Source organism: Aquarana catesbeiana, linkage group LG01, assembly GCF_042186555.1.
Source record: "Aquarana catesbeiana isolate 2022-GZ linkage group LG01, ASM4218655v1, whole genome shotgun sequence".
Taxonomy (NCBI): domain Eukaryota; kingdom Metazoa; phylum Chordata; class Amphibia; order Anura; family Ranidae; genus Aquarana; species Aquarana catesbeiana.
Genome location: NC_133324.1, coordinates 477669738 through 477692767, shown reverse-complemented (window position 1 = coordinate 477692767; position 23030 = coordinate 477669738). Strand labels below are relative to the sequence as shown.

Below are 23030 nucleotides of genomic sequence, written 5' to 3'. Positions count from 1 at the left end.
AAAAAATTCATTTTTGAAAAAAATAATTCATTTTTGAAAAAAAAAATCATTTTTGAAAAAAAAATATTTTTGAAAAAAAATCATTTTTGAAAAAAAAAATTCATTTTTGAAAAAAAATAATTCATTTTTGAAAAAAAAAAAAAAAACTTTTGAAAAAAATGTTCAGCTCTTTCAGCTAATGATGGAACTTTTTTACTACTATTTATACTTTTTAAAATATTAAGCTTTTTAACACTTTTCAAGCCACTCCATCCAGTTACTCCGCCCACTCCAGTTGTAGAGGCAAGAACACTTTCACAATTTCCCCAGAAATTGTACCTTTTCTAGTTTATTATGGAATGTGAATGCGGATGTGGCTCCCGACCGTCTGCTGGGTCCTATGTCCCTGCTACGGCGGACGTGGCGTAAGCTGGCCCAATCCAATAAACTGATCTCGGAAAGATCGACCTTAACCTCCTTTGTCTGTAACCCTAGAGTGCCAGATAGTCTCACATACCAGATGTCACACCCTTGGTCTTCTAAGAATCTATTTCACTTCGGGAGTATAGTAGATCCCAGAATCCGTAGATTACTGTCTTTCTCAGACTTACAGACCAAACACGACTTACCGAGACAAGCATTTTATGGGTACCTACAAATACGACATTATGCATTAACCATAGCCCTGAACTTGCAATTTTCACCTCCATCCCCGTTTGAAACTATAATCTTAGCAGGTAACACACAGAAGGGACTCATATCAGGAATCTATAAGATTCTGAATGCCTTCCCCCTAGAGGAGCAAGGCAAACATCACTACATGCTTAAATGGGAGAAGATCCTTAATGAAGAACTTCCATTGGCGCAGTGGCAGGCAATATGGAACCAGACGGCAAAGAGTTCAGTATGTACACTTTATAAGGAAAATCCATATAAAATTCTTTGCTTTTGGTACCTGACCCCAATCTTTCCTACTAGCTCAGATAAATGCTGGCGCTGCCAGGAAGCAAAAGGCACTTTTATACACATATATTAGACTTGCCCAATAATTACCCCGTACTGGGAAATAGTTCGGGACCTCCTTTCTCGTATTTTGGAAGTTGAGGTTCAAAAGTCCCCAAAATTTTTCCTATTGGGCTTATCACCACTAAAACTTTGCAAACCCTACAAGAAATTAGTGAGACATATACTCACTGCAGCACGCTGCTTAGTAGCCCTAAATTGTTAACGTCGTACCCCGCCCTCTGCTGAAGATCTTTACTCTAGAATCAAAGATGTTGAACTGATGGAGAAAATGACAGCTAGAATACAGGACAGGCTGGAGGCTCACAACAGAGTCTGGGAGCTGTGGCAACTCTGGGAGGACCCACCATGACCAGGTAATAAACCTAATTAGATGGCTCACTTCCTTTCTTCTTCCCTCTCTTTTCTCTCCTCCTATCCCCCCAAACCTATAATACTACTGGTTCTTATGACTTTTTTCCTTTGTTTTTTTTTTCTCTTTTATTATGAGAGAATGTGCTACATTTCAGTAACTGAAATAAGTTTCTATTTTCTTCTCTGTTTACCAAAGGAACTATTAACAACTAAACCATATTGAATATAAGTTTAACACCATAAGTGGATATACTGGATACTATATGTGATTTTCCGTGTTCCTTTATTTTGTATTACCAATACATTTAATAAAATGTTATTTGAAAAAAAAAAAAAAAATAAAGCAAACAAGAATAAAAACAAGAGATTTGATCCAAAATATTTTTTTTATTAGTTTAAATTTTAAAGATGTTCTGGCATTGCAATGGCCCCCCTATCATTAAAATAATTGACATATCTGTCCCGCACTTGACGGGTGGTTTGGGGGGCCAAGCCAGTACGGCCAGTATCCAGGCCTGCGAGTGCAGATTCGGCACTAAGTCCCGCCTCAGACCCAACAGTGAGATATGTTGTAGAATGTCTTCTTAAAAAATTATGTAGAATGCAACAAGACATGATGAGATAATTGATTTTATAGTCTGCCATATTGATGGCCGAGAGGAACAACCGGAACCGGCTGGCCATAATCCCGAAGGCATTCTCCACAACTCTCCTAGCTCTGGCCAACCGGTAGTTAAATACCTTCCTCTCCGGGGTGAGGGACCTTTGGGGGAACAGCCTCATCAGGTGTTCGCCAAGAGCGAAGGCTTCATCTCCGATGAATACAGAGGGGAGTCCCTCAACGTTCTTGGCATCAGGTGGCAATCCCAGGCCACCAGTCTGGAGACGCTGGCACAACTCGGTCTGTGCGAAGACTCCTCCATCCGACATCCGGCCGTTCTTCCCTACGTCCATGAACATAAAATCCAATTGTGCCAACACAACCGCCATCAATACTACACTATTAAACCACTTATAATTAAAGTAGTAAGACCCTGATTGGTGTGGTGGCACAATGCGAACATGCTTCCCATCGATGGCCCCTACACAGTTGGGAAAGTCCCAATGGTCAGCAAACTGGGAGGCCACAGTCTGCCATTCCTGTGGCGTGGAAGGAAACTGTGGAGTCAAATAAGAAAAAAAATATATAAGTACTTTTAAACATAACTTTGCTAGCAGATTACACAAAAACATTCTTGCACAACAGCAGTCTAAGTATTATTTCTAAAAATCTAAAAAATAAGGCCCACTTATAAGATGACTCACCCCCTCTGATTGCCCATTGATCAATTTGTATGTGGGGGGGGTTCTAATTTAGTAGAAGACCACACATGACATTTGGAGACATTTGAGGGGGTGGGGCGGTTTTAATTTAGTAGAAGACCAAACATTACATTTGGAGACATTTGAGGGGGTGGGGGGGTTCTAATTTAGTAGAAGACCACACATCACATTTGGAGACATCTGATGGGGTGGGGGAGGGTAAAGCAGTACAATGGAGCTGACAATATACATTGTTAAAGGGACTAGGCTATAGGTGTATATGGGCCCAGGATTGCATGGTGGGGAGGTTAGTGAAGGCAAATATGCATGTAGGGCAAAAAATGATTTACCAAAAAAATACATGCATGCATGAAGATAAAGGGGACATTCACAGCATATTCCAAGCATGGTAATTAGGTAATGATGAAATTAATACAATACATTAGCAAACATTAAAGACCTATCACGTAATGTTAACCACTTCAGCCCCGGAAGGATTTACCCCCTTCCTGACCAGAGCACTTTTTACAATTCGGCACTGCGTCGCTTTAACTGCTAATTGCGCGGTCATGCAATGCTCTACCCAAACGAAATTTGCGTCCTTTTCTTCCCACAAATAGAGCTTTCTTTTGATGGTATTTGATCACCTCTGCCGTTTTTATTTTTTGCGCTATAAACGGAAAAAGACTGAAAATTTTGAAAAAAAATGATATTTTCTACTTTTTGTTATAAAAAAAATCCAATAAACTAAATTTTAGTCATACATTTAGGCCAAAATGTATTCGGCCACATGTCTTTGGTAAAAAAAATGTCAATAAGCGTATATTTATTGGTTTGCGCAAAAGTTATAGCGTCTACAAACTAGGGTACATTTTCTGGAATTTACACAGCTTTTAGTTTATGACTGCCTATGTCATTTCTTGAGGTGCTAAAATGGCAGGGCAGTACAAACCCCCCCCAAATGACCCCATTTTGGAAAGTAGACACCCCAAGGAAATTGCTGAGAGGCATGTTGAACCCATTGAATATTTATTTTTTTTGTCCCAAGTGATTGAATAATGACAAAAAAAAAAAAAAAAAAAAAAATTTACAAAAAGTTGTCACTAAATGATATATTGCTCACACAGGCCATGGGCATATGTGGAATTGCACCCCAAAATACATTCAGCTGCTTCTCCTGAGTACGGGGATACCACATGTGTGGCACTTTTTGGGAGCCTAGCCGCGTACGGGGCCCCGAAAACCCAGCACCACCTTCAGGGCATACATTTCAGGGCATACATTTTTGATTTCACTCCTCACTACCTATCACAGTTTTGAAGGCCATAAAATGCCAAGATGGCACAACCCCCCCCCAAATGACCCCATTTTGGAAAGTAGACACCCCAAGCTATTTGCTGAGAGGCATGGTGAGTATTTTGCAGCTCTCATTTGTTTTTGAAAATGAAGAAAGACCAGAAAAAAAATTTTTTTTTTTTCTTTTTTCAATTTTCAAAACCTTGTGACAAAAAGTGAGGTCTGCAAAATACTCACTATACCTCTCAGCAAATAGCTTGGGGTGTCTACTTTCCAAAATGGGGTCATTTGGGGGGGTTTTGTGCCACCTGGGCTTTCCATGGCCTCTGAAACTGTGATAGGCAGTGAAGAGTGAAATCAAAAATTTACGGCCTTAGAAAGCCTGAAGGCGGTTCTTGGTTTTCGGGGTCCCGTACGCGGCTAGGCTCCCAAAAAGTCCCACACATGTGGTATCCCCGTACTCAGGAGAAGCAACAGAATTTATTTTGGGGTGTAATTTCACAAATCCCCATGGCGTGTTTGAGCAATATAACATTTAGTGACAACTTTGTGCAAAAAAAAAAAAAAAAAAAAAAAATTTGTCTCTTTCCCGCAACTTGTGTCACAATATAAAATATTCCATGGACTCGACATGCCTCTCAGCAAATAGCTTGGGGTGTCTACTTTCCAAAATGGGGTCATTTGGGGGGGTTTTGAACTGTCCTGGCATTTTATGCACAACATTTAGAAGCTTACGTCACACATCACCCACTCTTCTAACCACTTGAAGACAAAGCCCTTTCTGACACTTTTTGATTACATGAAAAAATTATTTTTTTTTGCAAGAAAATTACTTTGAACCCCCAAACATTATATATTATTTTAAAGCAAATGCCCTACAGATTAAAATGGTGGGTGTTTCATTTTTTTTTTTCACACAGTAATTGCGCAGCGATTTTTCAAACGCATTTTTTGTGGAAAAAACACACTTTTTTAAATTTTAATGCACTAAAACACACTATATTGCCCAAATGTTTGATGAAATAAAAAAGATGATCTTAGGCCGAGTACATGGATACCAAACATGACATGCTTTACAATTGCGCACAAACGTGCAGTGGCAACAAAATTAATACATTTTTAAAAGCCTTTAAAAGCCTTTACAGGTTACCACTTTAGATTTACAGAGGAGGTCTACTGCTAAAATTACTGCCCTCGATCTGACCTTCGCGGTGATACCTCACATGCATGGTGCAATTGCTGTTTACATTTGACGCCAGACCGACGCTTGCGTTCGCCTTAGCGCGAGAGCAGGGGGGACAGGGGTGCTTTTTTTTTTTTTTTTTTTTTTTTTCTTTATTATTTTTTTGCTTTTTTATCTTATTTTTAAACTGTTCCTTTCATATTTTTTTTTAAATCATTTTTATTGTTATCTCAGGGAATGTAAATATCCCCTATGATAGCAATAGGTAGTGACAGGTACTCTTTTTTGAAAAAATTGGGGTCTATTAGACCCTAGATTTCTCCTCTGCCCTCAAAGCATCTGACCACACCAAGATCGGTGTGATAAAATGCTTTCCCAATTTCCCAATGGCGCTGTTTACATCCGGCGAAATCTAAGTCCTAAAATGCTCGTAGCTTCCGGTTTCTTAGGCCATAGAGATGTTTGGAGCCACTCTGGTCTCTGATCAGCTCTATGGTCAGCTGGCTGAATCACCGGCTGCATTCTCAGGTTCCCTGTTGAGACAGGAGAGCCAGAGAAAAACACGGAAGACGGTGGGGGGGGGGGGGGGCATTCCCTCCCACTGCTTGTAAAAGCAGTCTAGAGGCTAATTAGCCACTAGGATTGCTTTTACATGAAAGCCGACCGCTGGCTGAAAAGAATGATACCAAGATGATACCTAAACCTGCAGGCATCATTCTGGTATAACCACTCAAAGTCGTGAATGGCGTACCTGAAGACAAAAAAATGGTTAACAATAAAGCACAGTAAACGGTAAAGTATAAAAAATTGCATACCTGAAAAGCAAACATGATAAAACATAATAACAATAAAACATTGCAGAATAGAATACAGTAAAAAAGAGCAGAACACCAGAGAGAGAATAGAGAGAGAGAGAACAATAAAACGACAACTATTTTTTTTTATTTTTGTTTGTGTTTTTTTTTTTTTTTTACACTTTTTTTTTGTAACTGTAACTTTTATAACTGTAACCGGTTCCAGGTTCGGGTCTCTCAAAATGCGATGGCATCTTGGGAGACCCTGTGAAAGTGTGCCTAGTCTGTGCAATGCTGTACCCTACGCTAATACTCAACTAGTGAATGGTAGCGTTCAAAACATTCACCAATGCAAAGACCAGGATTGTCAGGACAGGAGGGACAATAATAGCGGGTGTCATGCCTATATCCGCGCTTGCTGCAGACACATCTTTTTTGGGGGGGTTCGTTGGGTAGGGGTACTCGGGAGGACATATAAATGCCTCTCATGCAGCCGACTGCATTTGGTTGGGGATGTGAATGGGGGAAATACGGGCGCTGCAGAAGTGGTGGGTTCCCAATTAGGATTGGCGAATGCAGCAGGAAGGGCACTATGGGCACGACGGGCCTGTGTTTGTCTTTTTGGTGGCAGCGGGACACTACTTGTGCTTGCCACCTCACCAGCTTGAACTGCACTTATGGGACTCGCCACGTCACCAAGTGTTACTGCAGTGCTGGTATGACTACGACTGGGGTGTACTAGGCCGCTGGCGCTTGCCAGTTCACCAAAACGCTACAAAAAAAAGTGACAGTGATCGATCGATACTGCACTTGGGTGGGCTGGGCCGGGCGGAGGGGCAAAACGCAGGTGCTAGCAGGTATCTGGGCTGATCCCACTAACACTGCGTTTTTGGGAACCCTAAACTGCTGGGGACACTAGTATAGATCTGATCGGATCAGATATTGATCCGATCAGATACTATACCACTAAGGGAGGTGTACGGTGCGTGCGTGGGTGTTAGTGGTACTGGCGCTAATCTGACGCTGCTTGGGGCTGGTGCATGCCAGTTCACCAAAATGCTACCAAAAAAACTGTTAGCGATCGCAGGGATCAGGCCTGACTCTGCGAACGCTGCAGTTATGCGTTTAGTGTTTTGTAAGTGACAGTGATCGATCGATACTGCACTTGGGTGGGCTGGGCGGAGGGGCAAAACGCAGGTGCTAGCAGGTATCTGGGCTGATCCCGCTAACACTGCGTTTTTGGGAACCCTAAACTGCTGGGAACGCTAGTATAGATCTGATCGGATCAGATATTGATGTGTTCAGATACTATACCACTAAGGGAGGTGTACGGTGCGTGTACGGTGCGTGCGTAGGTGTTCGCGGTACTGGCGCTAATCTGACGCTGCCTGGGGCGACGCATATCACCGCCGGGCGATCAGGGGGCTAAACCTTTATTCGGTAATAAACGGCGGGTGCCCTGACACTAAAAAAAATAAACGAACTAACCAGCGTCACCCGTAACAGTTATACGGTGATCAGTGGTGAAAGGGTTAACTAGGGGGCAATCAAGGGGTTAAAACATTTATTAGGTAGTATATGGGGGTCCCTGTCGCTATAAAACGCTGACAGCGAACCTAAATATTTACGTTCCTAACTAGCGTCACCAGCGACACTAATACAGCGATCAGAAAAATGATCGCTTAGCGACACTGGTGACAGGGGGTGATCAAGGGGTTAAAACTTTATTAGGGGGGGTTAGGGGGGTACCCTAGACCTACAGGGGGCTAATACTAACTGTCCTACCACTGCTAACTGTCACAAACTGACACCATGCAGTAATCAGGAAAAAAACAAAACAAAACAAAAAAACCTGCTTGCTGTCAGTTTGTGACAGGGGGGGGGGGGTGATTGGGGGGGGATCGGGGGGCGATCGGGGGGGGATCGGGGGTGTTTAGTGTGCCTGGCATGTTCTACTGTGTTGTGTGTGTGTTGGTGCACTTACATGTCTTCTCTCCTCGGTGCTGGAACGGAAACTGGCCAGCCGAGGAGAGATGACATCACATCCTCTGCCTCTGTGTACTATACAGAGGCAGGGGATGTTTCTCATTGGCTGGGAGCGATCGCGAGGGGGGGGCCACGATCGGATGGTCTCCCCCTCGTCTCTCAACTCTCCCAGCCAAACGCCGACCGCCGATGGCACCGGGGGGGGGTCCGATCGGACCCCCCGCCCGCGGGAAGGCAATCACGTACCAGGTACGTGATTTTGCCTGCCCGTGCCGCTCTGCTCACGTATATATGCGTGAGGCGGTCGGCAAGTGGTTAAAGGATAAAAAACTTACCTTCATATAGTCCTTCTACAGGACCTGAATTATGGCAGAACAGGTCTCTGGGATAATGATCCCCAGAGCCTGGGGGGAGATGCCTGTCGAGAACTTAAGGTCCTGAAGGCTTCTCCCAGTCACCAAGTAACGTAACGTGGCAACTAGCCTCTGCTCCGCAGTGATGGCTTGCCTCATGCAGGTATCCTGCCTGCTGATATAAGGGGTCAGCATAGCCAGCAGACGTTGAAAAACGGGGTCCGTCATCCTGAGATAATTCCTGAAATCCTCAGGATTATTCTCACGGATCTCATGGAGCAAAGGCATGTGCGAGAATTGGTCACGCTGACGCAGCCAATTCTTCGTCCATGAATTCTTCCTCGCCCTGTTCATGGACTGGGCTCGGGTCAAAGTATGAACCCCAACACCAAGCCCCCACGCAGCACGAACTCGAGAACAAGTACGTCCACACACCATGGCTTCAAAACGGTTGCCTGGTCAAACGAACAACCTTAAACAAACGCACTGAAGAACAGCAAGGCCTAAGGAGAGCGACCTGAAGATCAGGAACGAGCAGACCAGAACCGCCTGCTATAGAGGTTACAAACTGACCAACATGCACTGAAAACCAGATACAAACCTCACAAGCACAAACTGAACCGCAGAAAACGATCGAAATAAGCTGAAGTCTGAAAAGCGAGAATCGTCTCTAACCAAACTTCTACTAACACGCGGTAAACACGAGATTAGCAGAAGGAGCCCAAAGGGTGATGTAATGGTGCTTGAACTTCCTTTTTCTAGTCCTGTCGTACGTGCTGTACGTCCCCTCGTTCAAAACCATCGGACTTTTGGAGTGGTCGTGTGTGTCCAAGTCCGTCCGTTTGTAAGTCCGGCGCACCTACTCTAAAAGTCAGTCGGAAAGACCGTCGGACCTAGTCCGTCGAAAAGTCCGCTCGTGTGTAAGCGGCATAAGACTGACTGAATGCAAGGTTATATTCAGCTGCAGTCATTAACTGCCCTAATTTGCATTCTTGCATATTAACATTAACATAGCCCAGAGTCACTATCTGTCCACTTTGATATGTGGAGTAAACCTTGTTTGGCCACTTCCCCTATGAGCAACAAGTCCCCTATGATATGTGTAATTAGATTAACAGATACCAATGTGGCCACATATATATATATATATATATATATATATATATACACACACACACACACACACACACACACACACACACACACACATGCAAAACACACTACACTACTATGCTGAAAACTATGCTGATACTGGCATGCATCTCCATGGCCTCCTGGTCTATATCATCTAACAACTCCTTGTGGTCCAACTTATCCATACAAAAATTACTTGACATTCCAGACCCACAGAGTTGGTTATCTCGGGGAATCAAATGCCTATGCCAACTATACAATGCACAAAGTTTTAAATCCTTTACATAATTAACAGAGGAATTCCCCCACACCTTTCTATTTTACGAATATCAACTCTGTCATGCCATCCAGGAGCAATGCGGGTGGTTAACTGACCTGCTTTTAATTACCCTCCTTGAAAAACTACTACAAAAGCCTGAAACTGAATATTATTCTATGAATATTTTATCTTGTACTTCTTTGCTAAATAAAAACAACAACATTCAACTATCCTGGAAAAGGACAACTTCCCCAATGCTAAACACCTAGCTCAAACTGATTAATGCTAGCCTTACCCTATATAAGCTTACCTTTAACCTCAGAAAAAATTTACCTATTCGATAAACTATGGGGTAAATGGATTTCCAGCCCGCTTACGCTAACCTCTATAGATCCAGGATATTAGAATCTTTCTATTATGATCCACACTGTGGACTTGTTTCTATCCTCGCATTGTGATACCCATTGCATTTGTAATTTCTTTGTGGCTGCTGTAAGTTCTTGAGACATGAGACATCACGTGTTTGTTTTTATTTTCCTTCCTTTCTGTGTATAGGTTTTTCCATGTACATCTTTATATGAAAATCAATAAAACATATCTTTAAAAAAAAAAAAAAAGTATAGTATACCCCTTTACTCCTCCCCCCGCAGCTACATAAAAGGTTATATGGGGAGGTGAGGGAAGGGACAGAGATGCTGAGTTAGCACAGAGACTAATTAGGCACTCTCAGAAGAGGAGAGTGCTATGATGAGCAAGAAGGGAATGGACTCCAGAAGTAGCAAGGTCAGAGGCACATTGCAAGTCAATAAAAAATAATTTACGAAGAAGGAAAATGCTGCAAGTAATAATTTTATAGTGCTCTTTTCTGTAATTTTTTAAGTTAATGACAGGGTTTCTTTATTAGTATATAATACAACAGGTTCACTTTAAGGCTGCATAAACAATATACAAATAGTTACAGAAGTTGAGATGCTGGGTTAGCACAAGGAGAAATCAGACACTCCCAGAAGAGGAGAGCACTATGATTTGCAAGCGGGGAAAGGACTCCTGAAGTAGTAAGGTCAGAAGCACAGTGCAAGTCAATAAAAAATAATTTACGGAAGGGAAAATGCTGCAAGTAAGCATTTGATTGTGCTTTTACCTGCAACTTTTTTTTGAGTTGGTGACAGGGTCTCTTTAATAATATACAATACCACAGGTTTACTTTAAGGCTGCATAAACTATATACAAATAGTTACAGAAGCATTTTAAAACTCACTTAGTGGGTGTAATTTCTTAAAAAGATCAAGATTTAAGCAAGGATGTGGAAAATGGTCTTATCAAAAAGGTATAAGAAACAATGGTCACAATAGTGTTAAGCAGTGGTATGAAAGCAATGCATCCCAATTTAATATTAGTTTCAAAGAATATAAATTAAGCTACACTTATAATATACATACTGGCTCACAAAATGTTCCCTGTATGTACATGAAATGGGCTATTTAATAGCATGTTAATAAATAAAAAATAGATACACAAAGGATTTCATTGCATACCTTTCCAGAAAGTCATCAAAGGAGGTGTGTGTTTTCCATGTATGTATTATTGCATCCTCTTCATGTACTTTGCAGGTTGGAATAGCTGAAGGGAAATTAAAATTACAGATCAAAAAAAGCAAAGGGTTTTTAATGCATCAAAAATTACAGTACATAACAGTACTTAATACTTCATAGTCTTTTCCATTATATGCTGTTCATTGTAACGTGGCATTAGAGGATGCCAAAATGATATGGCCAACCTGGTTTCTAAAGAGTTGAAGGCGGTAAGCTTATCAATTAAGCTCATCATTTCCTTATTACTGCTGCTATAATGCATATACCCCCAATCTCAACTACCTCAGGTACCCGTACCGGTATACCCCTAATGGTAATTTTAACATTTCCACTATAAGCCTGTTTATTCAGTGACAACTTTGTTAATAGAAAAGCAAAGGAATTGGGAATTTGTAGGTGCAATTAAATTGAAAAAATATCAAATATAGTATATAAAAAAAAAATTATTTTGAGGAGCAAAATAAGAATTCATACATTAAAAGAAGGAAAAAGGGGGAGATACAATGATGGCTAGTGTATAGGAAATGCATTTCTGCCATTTGTAATGTGTGTTAGACACACAACAATAAGAATACAGACCTACATTGTTCCTTGTATGCCACCCCTATTGCTGTTGTCTGGATGAAGTCTAAATTATTTTTGAAATAGTTTACAAATTTAAAACTGGGGAAAAAAATACAACATACATCTTTTCCATGGCCTTCTGTATGTGTCGTTTACATAGATTTTGTTATGGCAATAGTCTTCGTCCTGTAGAATCTCATTGGGAAATGGAATAAGCATCCAAGCGATGGCAAGTTTTTGCTTCATGACATTCTAAATAAAATACAGAGAGTTTACATATATATATATATATATATATATATATATATATATATATATATATACACATACACACACACACACACAATACACAGTATATATTAATATCTGGACAAAATAAACATATGCAGCAAATCTCTGCAATACATACTTACTGTATGTCTCCACGTGTTATCCCTTTAACAATGATTCAAGTACAAAAACATATCTGTCGATCCACCAAAAATCCAGTCTGTTCCTAACTTTTTGTTTTAAATTACAACACAGCTAGCAATATGATGGCAGCAAAAGCAGGTGCAACACTACAGTTAGTGGTGGTACACCAATCTGTAATAACTTAAGCCAGCTGTACATGGATCAAAATTCAGCCGGTTTAGCAGGGACTGACAAATCTATGGCCAGCTTTAGCAGGAAGAAAACTTATGGGATACAATCAGTCCAGAGGATTAGTGGTTAGCATTCTTACCTTGCAGGGCTGGGGTCCTGTTAATTTCCACCAACAGAATGATCTGAATGGAGCTTGTATTATCCCTGTGTTTGTATGCATTTCCTTGTACAAAGAAAATTTATGATAATAAAACAGGTTTGCTAGCTTCCCTTTTGACCCTAGCTTATGTGTGTCTCTATGACTGTGGACTGAAGTAAAATCCCCAGAGTGCTGTACAATGTGATGTAATTGCATACTGTATATGATTTTAAAACATCCAAAAGGGATATAAGGATTTTTGATATACCTGAAATCCTTTTCTTGAAGTATAGTAGAGTTTTGCTTTCTTATGTCAAAGCATTTGGCAAAAACAGCATTGAGCAGCACAGTAGTGACATCACCAAATCTCCTGTAACTAGCAGTCAGAGGCAGCAGTGCATGGATCTCACACTACAGATCGACGCAGGAGTGCCCAGGCGCTCTCACATATCAGGAAGTGCACTGCTATTTTTCAGGAGGAATTTAAAGCAATAATAAACCCAAAAGCAAACATTATATTGCAGCTTAGCAATTTTTATATGTGATGGCTGCATTAGTTATCTCTCTTAGGATTTCTTTCCTAAATTTTTAGCTGGTGATCTAGCCAGTAAGGCCTCATTTACATCCAATGTTTTAATCTGTGTCCTGATCCCATGCCTCCCAATGTGACATCTGTGGGTGCACACGAGCCCCAAACACACCCCGAGGTATAAAATTAACTGCTTGCCGACCGCCCCATGCACATATACTGTGGCAGGGCGGCCGCTCTGTGCCAGATCACGTATGATCTGACACTTTTGGGTCTGGGGCGTGTGTGATTGGACACAGGGGGAGCCAATCAGCGGGTCCGGCGGACGCAATGTCCACCGGGACCCATCGATCGCTTGGGGGAAAGGCAGTCTATCTATGTAAACAAGGCAGACCGCCATTCTGTGAGAGGGGAATGTACCGATCCTGTGTTACTCCTAAGCAGGAACACAGATCTTTACTTCCCCTCAGTCAAAGCACCTCACCCACAGATAGCAATAACTCCCTAGGAACACATTTAACCCTTTGATTGCCCCCGATGTTAACCCCTTCCCTAGTACAGTGTATATTTTTTAGCACTGATCACTGTATTAGTATCACTGGTCCCCAAAAAGTGTCAGTCAATATCGCAGTCCCGCTATAAGTAGCTGATCGCCGCCATTACTATTAAAGAAATGATATCCTGTAGTTTGTAGACGCTATAACTTTTGCGCAAACCAATCAATATACGCTTATTTAAATTTTATTACCAAAAATATGTAGCAGAATACATATTGGCCTAAATTGATGAAGCAATTCGATTTTTTTTAAATTTTTTTATTGGGTATGTTTTTTAGCAGAAAGTAAAAAAATAGTGTTTTTTTTTCCAAAACTGTCGGCCTTTTTTTGTTTATAGCGCAAAAAAAAAAAAAACAGAAGTGATCAAATATCACCAAAAGAAAGCTCTATTTGTGGGGAAAAAAGACAAATATTTTATTTGGGTACAGCGTTGCATGACCGCACAATTGTCAAGTAACGCAGTGCCATATTGCAAAAAATGGCCTGGCCATGAAGGGGGTAAACCTTCCGGAAGTGGTTAATAAGCATCTCTAAATGTTCCCTATTACATAGCAAATCTTAAAGTGGTTATTCATTCTATGCATAAGGATAAAAAAAAAAACTTCTGGGTGCAGCAGCCCCCCTAATACCTACCTGAACCCAATTTGGATCCAGCAATGTTGCACAAGAGCCTTTGCTGTCCCGGCTCTCTCCTTCCTGATTGGCTGAGACACAGCAGCATGAGCCAATGGCCAATCAAAGTCAGTGAGCCAATGAGAGGGGGGCAGTGCCGAGCCGCAGCTCCCTGTCTAAACGGACACACAGAGTGGCGGCTTGGCTCAGGTGCCCCCATAGCAACTCGGCAGAAGGGAGGGGCCAGGAGCACCGACGAGGGACCCGAGAAGAGAAGGATTTGGGCTGCTGTATGCAAAACCACTGCACAGAGGAAGTATGTATAAAATGCTTGTTATTTTTAAACAAAAAAGAACAAGACTTTTAATATCACTTTAACTTCCTGAGTTCAGGTTGCTGCTTGTACCACATCCATATAGTGGGCAAAAAAAATCTAATTTGGATGCTTTGGTTCTAGACAAAGAGAAGGCAGCATAATGTCCTGATTTACAGTATACAAAAGTCAAGCTTAGGAAGAAAGTCTTAGATCTCAAAATAATCTTGTCACTATTGAGAACAAGGAAAGGCTCTTTGTGAAACAAAGTCCTAATTCCAAGACACATCTTGCTGATGTGAAAGCTACAAGAAAGGCCAGCATAAGAGTAAGGTCAGTCAAGGGAACTTCCTAGGTGGGCTCAAAAAGGGAGGCTTCTGAAGAGCCAAGAAGACAAAATAAAAATTCCATCACAACAACAGGGATCAAACGGGGGAGCTATCTGAGCTTCCTCTTGAACAAAGATCTTAACAAGAGTGTGAGCAGCCAGAGATCACTGGTACAAAATAACCAATGGCAAAACCTGACCCTACTAAACTCAAAATACTGTTGCAGTCCAGGCTGAAGAAATCTCAGAATACATTCCACAGAGCAACAGAGGCTCTCATACCTAATGCTGGACCGAGAGAGTCCTCAGATGAGTATTTGGGGAGGCTGCAGGGGAGCAGCACACAGAAGGTTTTTTTTACCTTCATGCATAGAATGCATAGAATGCATGAAGGTAAAAAACCTTCAGCCTTTATAACCAGTGGAAGTGGGATGCCATAAGATCCGCTTCTGGCATACTCCAATTGTGATATATATGCCAAAACACTTTGAGATGAAGAGACCACTCCCCCACATCCAGACACTGATGGCTGAGGAAGTCTGCCTGCCAATTGTCCACTTCAGGATTGTGAACAGTGGACAAGGTCAGGGATGTGTCTTTTGGCCCAAGCCAGAATAAGTCTGCTTCTCAAAAGGGCTATGTGCTTCTGCTGCTGCCCTGTTGGTTGATTAAAGCGACTGCCGTAAACTCTCATCGGTGATCCCTGAAGCTGATTGGTCCACTGCCAAAGGGACCAGGCAAACAACTCTTAGTTCTAGAATTTTGATTAGAAGTCTGGACTCATTTGACAACCAAATCTCTTGGACCATCTACTGTACATTTCTAGGACTCCTCCCCCTCCCAACAGGCTGGCATCCATTGTGAGAACTGTCCCGGTTAAAAGGAGAAAGGACTTCCACAATTCCATTTTAGGGCTGGTAAGCCACCAGTCATATCCTAGCCTTGGGAGACACGGAGTCAGCAAATTGAGCTGCAAAGACCTATAGGCAAACTGGACAAATATCACCATTAGGCCCTGTGCCCTCATGCAACAATAGACAGATGGAAGCTTCTAAGCGTGAAAGGGTCTGAAAATGAGCGTGAAGGGTCAATATCCTTTCCCAAGGAAGAAACACCTGCGCTGGGCAGGTGCATGCACGCGAGCAAGGGAGATGGCCGCCAGTGTTAATTTCGTCAACAAAAACATTTTCGTCATAATTTACGTCAGAGGCTTTTTTACAGTGATGAAAACTAAACTAAAAGTACAGCATCAACTGACAAAAACTATGACGAAAATAGAATCCATTTTGGTTAAGGAATGAAAATGGGACGTTAATGGCAAGGAGGGACGTTTACCCTCATGAATTTACTGTATTTAACGGCGTATAACACAGTAGGGGTGGAGATCGGGCGGTCTGCCCCAGGGTGCCACATATTGGGGGGTGGTCAAGCCAGCCGCCCTGCCCCTCCTGGCTCTTGGACAGCACTGCCAGCAAAGTCTATCATTAGGAAAAAATCATTGCCAGCCCCTTCTCCTATACTGCTCCTCCTCCTGTGTCACTCATTGTAAGCTGAAGCTTCTAACCTCAATAGCTTCGTTCTTGTTGGCCGCTCTCCTCCTCCTGCTCCTCCGAGTGTTGCTTTAGATTGGAGTAGGAGAGCGGTCACATGACCATCCATGAATCTTCAGAGGAAAGCAGCCATGTGACAGCTGGGTCCATGCATTAACGAAGCTATGAGGTAAATTTAGAGACTTTGATTTACAATGAGAGTGACACAGGAGGAGCTGTGTATGAGAAAGGGCTGGCAGTGATCTATTCTTAACTTTAGAGTACGCTGGCAGTGCTGTCCCAGGAGACTGGGGGTCTCCTGGAAATGCAGGGGGGGGCTGTGTACTGTGGGGGGCTTTGTATTGTGCAGAGGGTAGGGGGCTGTGCTGTGTACTGTGGGGGCTTTGTATTGTGCAGAGGGTGGGGGCTGTGCTGTGTACTGTGGGGGGCTTTGTATTGTGCAGAGGGTGGGGGCTGTACTGTGTACTGTGGGGGGCTTTGTATTGTGCAGAGGGTGGGGGCTGTGCTGTGTACTGTGGGGGGCTTTGTATTGTGCAGAGGGTGGGGGCTGTGCTGTGTACTGTGGGGGGCTTTGTATTGTGCAGAGGGTGGGGGCTGTACTGTGTACTGTGGGGGGCTTTGTATTGTGCAGAGGGTGGGGGCTGTGCTGTGTACTGTGGGGGGCTTTGTATTTTGCAGAGGGTGGGGGCTGTACTGTGTACTGTGGGGGGCTTTGTATTGTGCAGAGGGTGGGGCCTGTGTTATGTGTACTGTGGGGGGGCTTTGTATTGTATATAGGGTGGGGGTCTGTGTACTGTGGGGGTCTGTGTGCTGTGGGGGCTGTGTATTGTGCAGAGGGTGGGGGCTGTGTACTGTGCACATTCAATTTTAGTTGACTAAAATGATTATATTAGACTAAAATGTACTGGAGATTTTAGTTAACTAAACTACGATGACTAAAATGGGGCTACAACTAAAATGGCATTTTAGTCAAAGACTAAGGCTAAAACTAAAACACTTTCAGAAGACTAAAATGGGACTATAACTAAAATGCCATTTTAGTCCTAAGTCTAAAACTGAATCGAAATTTGCTGCCAAAATTACCACTGATGGCCACCTGATTCCCCTGCTCGCAACGTCAGAACGATAAACCTCGGCTACTAAAGCACAGCCTACACTCCGGTATCCACCATCTACCCCCCGCTGCTCCGGAACACTTCTAGCATCTGGTTATGTACCGCTTGGCTAAGAACCGCCAGAAACACTGCCAGCAGTCCAAATCTTCTCCAGCCTCAGGGAAAGGCAAAAGAAAAATGGCGCCCAAGCCGCCGGTGCCTGATGACTGCACACAGGACTCAGTGGCGGACCCGGCCTCCCCAGCAGACAGCATGCATCAGTCTCCTACGGACTTGGTAAGTCCCTTGATATAGAATTAGATGCCTTACTCACCAGATTTCGTTCCATTGTGCGGGACGAGATCACTCAGGCCTCCCGCAAACTCTCCTCTGACCTTGTGAAAGGTCTTAAAGAGATAGGCCACTGCACAAATCAATTAGAACAACGAATGGACTTAGCGGTCCATTAGAGGTTTGATAAAATGTCTGCTGAATTGGAGGCCATGCGAGACAAGCTAGAAGATGCTGAAAATAGGGCCCGCAGGGATAATCTCTGCATTCGCAGAGTCCCGGAAGCCATAACGGATCTGCAAGGTACAGCAACTGCTTTCTTTCAAGAACTGGCACCTGAGATGCCTTTAGAGTGACTGGAATTTGACCGCATCCACAGATCTCTCGCCCCTAAGCCATCAGAGGGCCCCCTGGGAGATGTCATCATTAAGTTCCATTATTATCGCACTAAAGAGAGACTCCTCCAATCTGCAAGGGAACAACAAGATCTCTCCTTCCAAGGTCAGCCCCTTCAGTTATTTGCGGACCTCTCTCCAGTAACCATTGCTAGACGGCGGGGTCTCAAACCCTACCTCCGGGTACTGCAAACTCAAGGGATCAAGTATAGGTGGGGGTTCCCCTTTAAACTCTCATTCTCTCATCTGGGTCGCCAGTTCCACGATTCTTCCCCCTCCGACCTGAGACGTCACTTCCAAGAACTGCAGCTGGACCTACCATCTTTCCAAGGGGAAGCTTCATCTTCATCCTCTCGGCCCAGATCATCCTAGCCCCCTTGCAATTCGTCCCAGCCCCCTCAGAGATCTCAACCTAGCTCGCAGGCCCTGCGTGATCTGCAGGCCCAAAGATTCAAAGGTGGTCCTGTGGGCTGACTGACAGTTTCACACAGATAAGTATGTGATGATACCAAAAAACCCCACGTGTGTCTTTTATTGCTCCCAGACTCACACCCTGTGCAACATTCGTTGATGACCAGCATGCCGCCATTGAGTTTAAAACAGACCGAACTAACCTGACTGATGCTTGTTTTTCCACTTGGTAGAACCCACATTCTATTCATCGAAGAAGAGACAAGAGAACAGTGCCCCTCCTTGGGCCATCCCAATTGTGAGATGGTGACCCCGGGTGATAGGGGCCCGAGTAACAATATGTGTTGGATTCCCATTCTAGCGCAACATTATGGCCTCCCTTGAAGTGCTTCTGCAAGGTGGTTGAAGTGTTCTCACCTGGCCGCTTGCTGCCATTACTGCAACAGGGAGCTGCCGCACCTTGACCAGGTTTCACTTACCCGTCCAGGTGCAGAGCAGCTTAGTAAACTAAGAGCCCAATCTTCACCCATCATGGCGGGTTCCTGTCACTTGAGGACCTTCAAGGACTGGGTACCCTTTTCATGTTTAGGGTCCACTCCCTTGGACCTGTACAGCACCTTGCAGGAATGCCTTAGCGCTGTGGTGTCCAGGATTCCACTACGCAGGGTCCAGCGCCCAGAGGCCGCATTACAGGCAAAACCTTGTAGGATCTTGAGTCTTCTTTGCGAGGCTTGGGTACCATTTATCTAAGCATATAGAGCCTGTATCAAATGGATCCGATCGGTCAATCCCTTGATTCATTTAAGAACCGTTTGTGGCACTAGAGACCTGGAGCTCAGTGAGCTCAAACAATCGTGCCATCCACCTTGCAGACACTGGTAAAAAACTGAAGTACTTCCTGTATGGAAGGGGATATATAGGATATCACTTCCTGTCCAAAGACCTTTCACCTGGAAATGAAGTATAACCCAGTTGGTAAAGAATATTAGCCTAACTCTGTGTCCCATGATGTATGAAAAAGAAAAGTGTCACTTGGAGCACCATAGCAGCAACACATCATTTACAGTGTCACAGCCACCCTGTGACACAGTGTTCTCAGCCTAAGGACTCACAACACCCATCCTTCTGGGCTATGAAAGCAGGGGACCAGAGTCCAGGAACTACCTCAAGGAATGGGATAGTTGGGCCATTTGGGGGAGCCCCATGTAGGAAGGAGCATAGCCCCAGACTTCCCCCTCAAGGGCTCATCCAAGGGAAGTACTAACCAGGTGGAATTCCCCGCTTTAGGAAGGTCTTCAGGTCTGGGGCACACCGGTGTAGATCACCACCGCTCTGTACCTGTAGAAAAACCCTTCAACTAACTGCACCGCTCCATACTGCTATACCAAGGGTGAGCGCCAAACATATGGTTTAGCACAGAAAGCAGTGTTGCAGGGCGGCCCAACATCTTCCTAATGGTGGGGTCTGGGAACAGTCCCCAAAGCTGCTGCTGTGGGGGAACTGATCCAGAAGCTGCAGAAGGTAGCTGCAGTGGCTGTAGGTGTAGTTGGGGTGAGAAAGGAACATCTCTTTATAAAGTTCAGCGAAAAATCATCTTAATTCTCCAAGTAGAAATAAGAATCACAAGCCATAAACCTGCTCTCAGAGGGAAGTTGTCCTTCACTTAAAGTGGTTGGAAACCTCAGGCATGAAATATGAACAAATCATATCCCTCTATACTGTGTACTTGTCTCAATTAAGACTAAAGTACACACGACCGGACTTTTCGACCGGACTGGTCTGACGGAACGAATCCGTCGGACACTCCGACCGTGTATGGGCTTCATCGGACCTTCAGCAGACTTTTTCTGTCGAAAATCAGACGGACTTTAGATTTGGAACATGTTTCAAATCTTTCCGCCGGACTCGAGTCCGGTTGAAAAATCAGTTCGTCTGTATGCCAGTCCGATGGACATAAAAGGACGCAAGGGTAGCTATTGGCTACTGGCTATGAACTTTCTTATTCTAGTCCCTTCGTACATCATCATGTTCAAACCAACGGACTTTGGAATGGACTTTAGTCAATTTGTGTGTGGGGAAGTCCGGTCGTTTGAAAGTCCATCATAACTCCATCGAAAGTCCGTCAGAAAGACCGTCGGACCTTTGATGCTGAAAAGTCCGCTCATGTGTACGCGGCATAAGGGTCACTTCTGTCTGCTGTTTTGTTCCTCTGCTATTAGCATGAATCCCTTCTGACAAGTTTTCCTGACACCAAGAGGAAAATGGTGACAGATGAGAGAGCTTCAGCAGATTGACAGCCTCAGCGTGTAACTTCTGCTTTCCGCCCCCTTTTTTCTGAACTCTCAGACAAGCTTTATAATTCAGCACTTTGAATGGATGTAGAGAAGAGAAGACCGCAGATAAACAAGTACAACTTATGTAGGATGATTTGTTTCATTTCTGTGTATCAATTAAGGCCAATAACTAGGGTATATGTAACCACTTTAACCACTTCAGCCCCGGAAGGATTTACCCCCTTCCTGACCAGAGCACGTTTTACAATTTGGCACTGCGTCGCTTTAACTGCTAATTGCGCGGTCATGTAATGCTGTACCCAAACGAAATTTGCGTCCTTTTCTTCCCACAAATAGAGCTTTCTTTTGATGGTATTTGATCACCTCTGCCGTTTTTATTTTTTGCGCTATAAACGGAAAAAGACCGAAAATTTTGAAAAAAAATGATATTTTCTACTTTTTGTTATAAAAAAATCCAATAAACTCAATTTTAGTCATACATTTAGGCCAAAATGTATTCGGCCACATGTCTTTAGTAAAAAAAATGTCAATAAGTGTATATTTATTGGTTTGCGCAAAAGTTATAGCGCCTACAAACTAGGGTACATTTTCTGGAATTTACACAGCCTTTAATTTATGACTGCATATGTCATTTCTTGAGGTGCTAAAATGGCAGGGCAGTACAAAACCCCCCCAAATGACCCCATTTTGGAAAGTAGACACCCCAAGGAAATTGCTGAGAGGCATGTTGAGCCCATTTTTTTTGTCCCAAGTGATTGAATAATGACAAAAAAAAAAAAAATTACAAACAGTTGTCACTAAATGATATATTGCTCACACAGGCCATGGGCATATGTGGAATTGCACCCCAAAATACATTCAGCTGCTTCTCCTGAGTACGGGGATACCACATGTGTGGGACTTTTTGGGAGCCTAACCGCCTAACCGCGTATGGGGCCCCGCAAACCAATCACCGCCTTCAGGATTTCTAAGGGCGTAAATTTTTTATTTCACTCCTCACTACCTATCCCAGATGGCACAAACCCCCCCCAAATGACCCCATTTTGGAAAGTAGACACCCCAAGCTATTTGCTGAGGGGCATGTTGAGTCCATGGAATATTTGATATTTTGACACAAGTTGCGGGAAAGTGACACATTTTTTTTTTTTTTTTTGCACAAAGTTGTCACTAAATGATATATTGCTCACACAGGCCATAGGCATATGTGGAATTGCACCCCAAAATACATTTAGCTGCTTCTCCTGAGTATGGGGATACCACATATGTGGGACTTTTTGGGAGCCTAGCCGCGTACGGTGCTCCGAAAACCAATCACCGCCTTCAGGATTTCTAAGGGCGTAAATTTTTGATTTCACTCTTCACTGCCTATCACAGTTTCGGAGGCCATGGAATGCCAAGATGGCACAAACCCCCCCCAAATGACCCCATTTTGGAAAGTAGACACCCCAAGCTATTTGCTGAGAGGCATGGTGAGTATTTTGCAGCTCTCATTTGTTTTTGAAAATGAAGAAAGACAAGAAAAACATTTTTTTTTTACTTTTTTCAATTTTCAAAACTTTGTGACAAAAATTGAGGTCTGCAAAATACTCCCTATACCTCTCAGCAAATAGCTTGGGGTGTCTACTTTCCAAAATAGGGTCATTTGGGGGGGGTTCTGTGCCACCTGGGCATTCCATGGCCTCCGAAACTGTGATAGGCAGTGAAGAGTGAAATCAAAAATGTATGCCCTTAGAAAGCCTGAAGGCGGTGCTTGGTTTTTCGGGGTCCCGTACGCGGCTAGGCTCCCAAAAAGTCTCACACATGTGGTATCCCCATACTCAGGAGAAGCAACAGAATGTATTTTGGGGTGTAATTTCACATATTCCCATGGTATGTTTGAGCAATATATCATTTAGTGACAACTTTGTGCAAAAAAAAAAAAAGTTTGTCTTTTTCCCGCAACTTGTGTCACAATATAAATTTTCCATGGACTCAACATGCCTCTCAGCAAATAGCTTGGGGTGTCTACTTTCCAAAATGGGGTCATTTGGGGGGGTTTTGAACTGTCCTGGCATTTTATGCACAACATTTAGAAGCTTATGTCACACATCACTCACTCTTCTAACCACTTGAA

General features: G+C 43.3%; 1 protein-coding gene across 1 annotated transcript in view; it reads right to left on the bottom strand.

The window, feature by feature from the left end:
• The window catches only part of SHOC1 (shortage in chiasmata 1), a 447382-nt gene extending 434758 nt beyond the window's left edge, over positions 1-12624 (bottom strand). The window contains exons 1-3 of the mRNA XM_073612299.1: positions 12544-12624; positions 11942-12071; positions 11199-11283 (exon numbers count right to left, since the gene is read on the bottom strand). Of these exons, the coding sequence (XP_073468400.1) occupies positions 11199-11283; positions 11942-12071; positions 12544-12624 (296 nt within the window). The remainder of the gene's footprint in view (positions 1-11198; positions 11284-11941; positions 12072-12543) is intronic.
• Between the last annotated feature and the right edge of the window lie 10406 nt (positions 12625-23030).